At 53.8% G+C, this 7,753-nt stretch overlaps 2 protein-coding genes across 2 annotated transcripts; one reads left to right on the top strand and one right to left on the bottom strand.

Annotated features, from left to right (window-relative positions):
* The first annotated feature begins 318 nt into the window (after positions 1 to 318).
* Positions 319 to 5,148, top strand: etnppl (ethanolamine-phosphate phospho-lyase). The gene is made up of 13 exons (XM_003966977.3): positions 319 to 500; positions 867 to 985; positions 1,119 to 1,278; positions 1,757 to 1,831; positions 1,907 to 2,000; positions 2,459 to 2,575; positions 2,691 to 2,773; positions 3,438 to 3,663; positions 3,737 to 3,891; positions 4,287 to 4,376; positions 4,513 to 4,643; positions 4,731 to 4,801; positions 4,898 to 5,148. The coding sequence occupies exons 1-13, from the start codon at positions 442 to 444 to the stop codon at positions 5,009 to 5,011; spliced, it is 1,494 nt and encodes a 497-aa protein (XP_003967026.2). The 5' UTR covers positions 319 to 441; the 3' UTR covers positions 5,012 to 5,148.
* A 938-nt stretch (positions 5,149 to 6,086) lies between these two features.
* ostc (oligosaccharyltransferase complex subunit) lies at positions 6,087 to 7,224 on the bottom strand. Its single transcript, XM_003966965.3, has 4 exons — positions 7,008 to 7,224; positions 6,718 to 6,811; positions 6,429 to 6,626; positions 6,087 to 6,349 (listed from the first exon to the last, which is right to left on the bottom strand). The coding sequence occupies exons 1-4, from the start codon at positions 7,144 to 7,146 to the stop codon at positions 6,331 to 6,333; spliced, it is 450 nt and encodes a 149-aa protein (XP_003967014.1). The 5' UTR covers positions 7,147 to 7,224; the 3' UTR covers positions 6,087 to 6,330.
* Positions 7,225 to 7,753: the final 529 nt, after the last annotated feature.

Below are 7,753 nucleotides of genomic sequence, written 5' to 3'. Positions count from 1 at the left end.
AGCTGCCGTTTGTCAAAATGCAATAAAAGGGAATACATTCCTAGTGGGCCACTGGGGGGCGCTAAAGGACCCCAAAGCAGTGCGGTGGGCGTGGCCGTGACCGCCAGAAGCGCTTTGATTCCCTAAAAATCTGGAATTAAAATTAAACTGATCGAAAGTTGAGTTTTGTGACGCCACTGCACAGATGGATCGATCACCTGGCGGACGGGTGGGAATTCCATCAGGCTGCACGTGCTCAGAGGTTACCTGTCTGACGTCAGTGAACGACAGGCGGCAGCTGTGTGCGTGCGCCCGCGTGCGTGCTGTGTGTATAAAAGCCAGCTGAGTCCTGTAGCAGCGGATGGAGCTCGTGCAGGAGTCAGGACAGAAGCGTGTGTTGGATAGCGCGCGCGCGCGTGTGTGCATGTGTGAGTTAAAGTGCGTGTTTGCGCGCTCGCCAGGATGTCAGCGGAGAAACTGGACAAAAGCAAGACGCTATTTCTGAGAAAGAAACACGTCGGGTGAGTTGAGCTTCCGGCGGTTGCGTGAAGAACGGAGGTCCGTGAACGCAGCAGCAGCCGCCGCTGTTTCATTCAAACGCGCGCAGTTGAATGTGGCGCAAAAGAAACTTTTTCAAGCAAGAAGGAGCCGCTCAGAGTGTTTGAGAGGAGGTCCACATCGGAACCATGTCATTAATTAAGACGTTAATCAGCGCGGGTCACGGGTCAGCGCGTGAGGCGTTCAGGGCCTTCAGCAGAATTCACGCGTTGAGCCCTGAAGTGGGTGGTGGCGCGTTAGTAAATGGTTAATTGGAGGTTAATTAACATTTGGTGCAGGATGTAGTTACTACAGTCTGTAGTTTAACTCCAGCCGCGGCTCCTCTGCAGGCCGTCCTGTAAGATCTTCTTCAGCCAGGACCCCATAAAGATAGTAAAGGCCAAAGGTCAGTACATGTATGACGAGAACGGCCAACGCTACCTGGACTGCATCAACAACGTGGCTCACGGTACGCGCGCGCGCACACACACGCACACACACACACAACCTTCCAGACCTGTGCCAGACTTGCAGGTGTTTTGTGGGCGTGGCCTCGTCCCGCCAGCTGTCTAACCTGTGCTCCTTCCCGCCCGTCCCCCCAGTGGGCCACTGCCACCCAGATGTGGTGCAGGCCGGCGCCGAGCAGATGGGGACGCTCAACACCAACGCGCGCTTCCTGCACGACAACCTGGTGCTGTACGCCCAGCGGCTGCAGGCCACGCTGCCGCCCGCCCTGTCCGTCTGCTACTTCGTCAACTCTGGGTGCGTCTGGGGGGGTTCACCCGCGGGGGGGGGGACCATGTCTCTCCATAGCAGCGCTGCATGCTAACAGGCTAATGCTGGTTCAAAATTTAGCATAAATGCTACCCTCGTGGAGGCGGGGCTTATGAGCTTTACTGTCACCAAAACATTTCCCCCTGAGTTTTGTGTAATTGTGGATTTTTAGCACAGTGCTAACTTGGCTAGCTGGGGTTACGTTACGAACGCTCTCATAAATATTTAGCTGTTAGCCTTTAGCGCCTGTGCTGCTGTCGTGTCTCAACAAACACGGAGTAAACTCTTCATGCACGATTCAGCCTGAGGGTCATTAAAGGCGTCGCCTGCCGGCGGGGGGCAGAGCCTCGGGCCGTGGCGGAGGCGGAGCCTCGGGCCGCGGCGGAGGCGTCGGCGCCGTCCTTCAGCTGTGTGTTCTGTGGTGACTCAGTAACTCGCGTAACCTTTGCCCCCCTCTGAACCGCAGCTCCGAGGCCAACGACCTGGCTCTGCGCCTGGCGCGGAACTTCACGGGCCACGACGACATCATCACCCTGGAAAAGTAAGTGGCTCCGCCCCCCAGACGGCGGCTCTGTTCCACGGGACGCAGCAGATTCCAGCCTGTGTGTGTCCGCAGCGCGTACCACGGCCACGTCTCCTCGCTCATCGACATCAGCCCCTACAAGCACCACCAGCTGCCGGACGCTGAGCTCCGCCCATCAGTGCACGTGGTGAGTGCGGCTCCTGGCGCCGTGCACGTGAGTGCCGGGTGTCCGTGAGCCAATGGGGGCGAAGACGCGTACGGAAACGAGCACGATGACACGTGGAGGCCACGCAGGCGAGAGGCGCACAGGATTGTGGGTAGCCTAGCGGCGGCGGCGGCGGTGCTAGCCCTTTCAAACGTGGATCAGGTGACCCCCCCCAGACCAGACCGTCCACAGCAGGATCCACCCGTTTGTTTACACCCCAGCATCTGAGCTAGCTATGCTAACAAACAGTGGAGGAGGAGGTTACCTGGGGACAGGTGAAGCTAATCAAGGCGATGGACACATTAGCAGACTTCAGAGGCTCGTGTCAGTCGTGCTGGAGGATTAGCATCAACTAGCCTCTCGGAGAGTCCGGATGTCCGCCGCAGGTGCTGCCCTTGCTGCCTCCAGAGATCCAGAATCTCTTCCAATCTTCTGCACAGGCTCCAAGTCCAGATGTGTACAGAGGCAGGTACAGAGCGGACCACCCGGACCCCGCCGCCGCGTACGCCGACGACGTCCGAGAGCTAATCGACAGGGCCCACGAGAAAGGAAGGAAGGTGCGCTAGGCTAGGCTAATGCCAGCGTGGGCGCAAGACACAGCAACACTTCATGCTAACCCCAGTTATGCTGATGCCTGAGGAGCTAAGCTAGGTCGCTCTGTCTCCTGCTCAGATCGCCGCTTTCATCGCCGAGTCCCTGCAGAGCTGCGGCGGCCAGGTCGTCCCCCCGGCGGGCTACTTCCAGCAGGTGGCAGCGTACGTACAAACGCCGTGAAGCTAGCCGCGTAGTTATTTCAGTAGCATCTAAGCCAGGGGTGGGCAAACATTTTGATTCGTGGGCCACAATGGGTTCTAACATTTGACAAAGGGGCCGGACCAGGAGCAGATGGATGGATGGAGTGCTTTGGTAACCTCACCTCATTGGAGAAAAAATACACATCTTGGGATATGGAGAAAACATGTGCTTTAATTTCAAATGAACATGAAGAGAAGCATTACAACAAAATATCTGACTTTGGAATGAGTCTTAAAACACTTAAAATCAAATGAATAAAATGTGCCTTTTTAAAAAAAATTAATAACCATTTCTATTTTAAAGCACTGAAAGTTCTGTTATCCTTCAGGATATCACCATCTCTCTCCTCCTGACTGTCTTTTTTCTAGTGGGAAAACACCAGAATTGCAGTGAAAATTTAACATTAACAAGGTTTATTCATTTAATTTTTCAAGTTTGGCGGGCCGGATTAAAACGTTTAACGGGCCGCGTGTGGTCCCCGGGCCTTAGTTTGCCCATGCCTGATCTAAGCTAATGCTTCAGCTGACAGGGAAGGGACGTTTGAAAAGCTTTGATCTTTAAAGACGGCGGGCGTCCTCTCTGGGAGGCGTTTGCTAGCGGTGACCTCTGACCCTTCGTCCGCAGACACGTGCGCCGGGCCGGGGGCGTCGTCATCGCCGATGAGGTCCAAGTGGGCTTCGGCCGCGTTGGCAGCCATTTCTGGGCCTTCCAGCTTCAGGGCGCCGACTTCGTCCCCGACATCGTCACCATGGGGAAGCCGATTGGAAACGGACACCCGATGTCCTGCGTGGTCACGACCGCCGAGGTGGCGCAGGCCTTCGCCTCATCCGGGATGGAGTATTTCAACACGGTAAGACCAGAACCCCCCTCAACCCCCCGGCTCCGCCCTCATCCGTGCCTCTGCGCTGGTCCAAATCCCTCAGTTTGGCGGTAACCCGGTGTCGTGCGCCATCGGACTCGCCGTCCTGGACGTCATCGGGAAAGAGGACCTGCAGGGGAACGCGGTCCGCGTGGGGCAGCACCTGTCCGACCTGCTGGAGGCGCTGAAGCGGAAGCACCCGCTGATCGGGGACGTCAGGTGAGCGGACTCGCCCCTGGACCCTCCGGCGGTTTCTCCCAGTTCAGGACCGGTTCAGAGACTCTGAGTTAAAGATTGTTGCAGAACCGTCAGTGGTTCCGAGCCGCCGATCAAACTGTGGAACCTCAGGTTAAGGTCCACCATCCAGAACCGGTTTGAACCTGTTCAGGTAGCGAAACATTTACCCGACGACAAATCTGCTTCACGGAACCTTCAGCAGAGGCGTTAGCTGTTAGCTTAGCTACAGAGGCTAGCGCTCGTCAGGCTTTTCCTCTCGTTTGGATGTGGGTTAGCCAGCTCCCGTTAGCCTTTCCACTTATGCTAACGGGAGGGCAGATGGGTCTGACGTGGCATCTTTGAGGATGATTCTTATTCCGCCTCTTCTCTTCCTAAAGGGGGCGTGGCCTCTTCATTGGGGTGGAGCTGGTGAAGGACAGGCTAACGCTAACGCCAGCAACCGCGGAGGCTCAGGAAGTCATCTATAAGTGAGTGTTAGCCTGCGTGCTACACGGCTGAAGCAACGTGCGACGTCTTATCTGTTGTTGACCTGATAAAGTTCTTGTTTATTGATCCGATTCTGATGATAAATGACAATAAATTGGTCATAAACTCGTGTTTCAGGCTGAAGGAAGAGAAGATCCTCCTCAGCGCCGACGGACCTCATCGCAACGTCCTCAAGTTCAAGCCGCCCATGTGCTTCACGCCTGAGGACGCCGAGCTGGTGGCGGCCAAGCTGGACCCCGTCCTCACAGGTACAGGCCCCGCCCCTTTTAGCGGAGGCTAGGCGTGGGTCAGCGCTGGCGCCGATACTTCGGCGGTAATCTGTGTGTTGGTTGCAGAACTCGAGGAGGTTTTGGGTTTAAAGCCGCTCGACGTTCCGAATGTCGGGAAAGATCGCAGCAAGAGGACGGTGAGCATCTTCGGAGAACCTGCTCGGCCACTTTTACGCTAACGTTCCTGCCGGTGATTTGGGATAAACCTGTTTGTCGTGTTTTTGCACCTGAAGCTGAGCGACGAGCATCAGCAGCATCACGACGGGATCGGCGCTCCTCGTCCAGCCAGCGCTCCCAAACGCATCCGGAAGGAGACAAACTCCGGGATCACACCTGCCTCCGATTAACCTCCGACAGATTAGCCTTGCTAGCTAGCAGCCGTCTGATCGCTGCTTCTGATTTTTACGTGACAGCCAGAGAATTCTGAGGGTTTTCCTTTTAAATGAAGAGTTTTTAAACTTGATTTTCCTGAATAAACGAGCAGCAAACTTTGTCTCTCGTCCCTGAACGTTCGCAGGTGGAAGAATGGAGGTCACTGTCCTATCTCGTTCCGGTTTGCCCGAGGCAAACACGCGCGGCGCGTTAGCAATAATTTACCAGCGTTCCGATGTTCCGTTAACTGGAGAAACGTCTCGTGTTGTCGGGGCCATAACAAACAGGAAATGGGACAGTTGCGGAATTCTGACGGTTTCTCCGACTTTAATGAGGCAAATATCCGTTGTTTGGTTTTAAATTAGTCGTAAACAGTGAAGACTTTTAATTATTAAAGTACTATTTAATTATAAAATCCTTATTAAAGGATTTTACTCTTGCTTAGCTGCTCTTTCTGCTGATTTGCTGTATCTGTGGTGTAAACGTGTGCTAGCACTGCTAGCTACTTGGGCTAAAGTTTAGCACTGTGGAATCTGTCGCCCCTCCCTGCAGGAGATCAAAGCCCTTCGCTAACATTAGCATTCGGCTTGAAATGAGCTCATTCGTGTTTGAAGTCGCTTTAGTTGAAAAACCTCAGACAATAGAAACCAACCAAACGTTCACCCTGTTTGATTAAATTTAATCATTTAATTAGGAACAACTGCAGAATAAACATTCCACTATCTTCTTTATGGGATCCTCAAAAGTGACCTTTGAACCCAACGTGTTGCTGCGATAACCAGTGATCGCTGTCACACCTGTCGACAGGTGACCACCTCTGCGCGCTGCTGCCACCTAGCGGCCTCTTTAGAACCGCCTCTCTGCTGCCACCTGGCGGCGGAGGTGAGAACAGCAGCGTTAACTCGTCCCAGCGGTCGCTTTCCCCCCTAAATGATCACGTTCTGACTTCATCCTCGCGCTGTGTGACGTGTTGACCAGGAACCCAGCAGGTGAGTGAACACCTGAAGGCGGCAGCACGTTTGGTCCGAAATTACCGGGATCGACGCACAATCATGAGCTCAGAGTTTATTACACACGCTGGTACAAAACTGGGACTTTTCATTACAAAAACATCAGCCAGCCCCCCCCCCCCACACCCCTGAAAACCACTTCCTGTTTCTCTTTAACCCAACTGGGATAAAGTGAAGTTAATCGTGACTGAGGGGACGTTATTGATCCGCAGCATCTCCACGTTCCCGATGGGCTCCTCATCCACTTCCTGTTGAGGCTCCTCCCCCTGCAGCGGCGTTCTTCCCTATCCCATGAGGTAGCCGCTGTGGAAGTCAGATGTATCCGTTAGGACGGGTGTGGGACCGCCAGGTGCGTTTACGGAACGTTTAACGGGGTTCTTACGGCAGCTTCATGCGCATGAAGACTCTGGCCATGAAGAAGCTGAGCAGGACGCTGATGCCGCCAATGAAGAGCAACAGGAAGCGGTTGAGCTTGGGAATGTTCGGAGCGTTGGAGCGGTCCAGGATGATGAAGCCCAGGCCCCCCATGGTGAAGAGGAAGCTGGAGGCCAGTCCTTCCATAATGTACTGCCCATTAACTCTGGAAAACACGTCAGCTGAGATCAGTGCACGGTTCCAGCAACTGGTCCGGTTGGACCCGGTGGAGGTCCAACAGGACGCTCGACCCTCACCTGTAGGCCAGGAACGCCACCGGCCGCTGGTGTCCGTGTTCGTCCGTCATTGACCCGACGCTTGGTGGCTCCACGATGACGTCATAGATGATGCCTGAAATCACCAGAATCAAAGCGAGATGTTTTCACCCACGTTCCGAAGCTAAACTGCACTTTTGGACGGATTAAAACCAGCGCGAGAACGGACCCCTCATAAACACAGCCAGCGTCCCTCCGCACGCGATCGATGTGGGATTGAACGGGAATTCTAGACTTCCATTAGCATGCTAGTAGCTAGCAGAAGAGTTTACCTCCCGTGATGAGAAAGTAGGACACGATCACGGCCGCGTACACGGTCATGGCCGACGGCATGTGCAGCCATGACGGCTTCTTCAGCTTGATGTTCGGACACTCCAGCACAGTGAAGGGGATACTGTACAACGTCTCCATCTCCAGCGAAAGAACCGAGCCGAGCCGCTGACACCGACTTCCGCTCGCGCAGCCTCTTAGATGACGTGTACCGGAAGTTGATGTCGTCGGTTTTTCGACGACTTTTAATCGGAACTTTTACGCTGCTACTAACATTATTCGTGTTTTGTGGTGGTTTTAAAGAAAAAAGATGAAGGCGACAATTTAAAAACCGCAAATAAATGTTACGTCATTGAAACACTCCGTGACGTCATTTTAATGGCGGTGAGTGTGTGCGTGGGGGGGGGGGGGGGGTCGTCGGTGCCACATATATGAATTATTTTTTAAATAAAGAATCTTCACTTTAAATCCAACTTAAGTTTATATGGATTTAGAAATGATTGAATAATCAGGACCAAGGCTGAAAACACTGAGCTAACGAACAAGGGAGTAAACTTTGATCGTGGACGTTCATTCATCAACATTTGTCACTTTTCAGCGTTAATTCCACGGAACCGTTTGGCGATTCCACGGTCCAACTGCCAGAGGAAGTTCTGACGCTGCTTCTTGGACGTCTTCATTCCCGGGGAACTCAACCCTCCCAAGGTCAGCTGCTGATCCGGAATTGTTATTTTGTTCCAGTTATTTT

Source organism: Takifugu rubripes, chromosome 8, assembly GCF_901000725.2.
Source record: "Takifugu rubripes chromosome 8, fTakRub1.2, whole genome shotgun sequence".
NCBI classification, from domain to species: Eukaryota; Metazoa; Chordata; class Actinopteri; order Tetraodontiformes; family Tetraodontidae; genus Takifugu; species Takifugu rubripes.
Note: the sequence above shows the minus strand (reverse complement) of the source record. Positions and strands in the feature narration are given on the sequence as shown.

Coding starts and splice junctions, on each gene's coding strand:
- etnppl (XM_003966977.3), top strand. CDS start 442: ATGTCAGCGGAGAAACTGGACAAAAGCAAGACGCTATTTCTGAGAAAG. Junction 2,576..2,690: donor CCCACGAGAAAGGAAGGAAG/GTGCGCTAGGCT, acceptor TCTCCTGCTCAG/ATCGCCGCTTTCATCGCCGA. Junction 3,892..4,286: donor CCGCTGATCGGGGACGTCAG/GTGAGCGGACTC, acceptor CTCTTCCTAAAG/GGGGCGTGGCCTCTTCATTG.
- ostc (XM_003966965.3), bottom strand. CDS start 7,146: ATGGAGACGTTGTACAGTATCCCCTTCACTGTGCTGGAGTGTCCGAAC. Junction 6,812..7,007: donor CTACTTTCTCATCACGGGAG/GTAAACTCTTCT, acceptor TGGTGATTTCAG/GCATCATCTATGACGTCATC. Junction 6,627..6,717: donor GTGGCGTTCCTGGCCTACAG/GTGAGGGTCGAG, acceptor CGTGTTTTCCAG/AGTTAATGGGCAGTACATTA.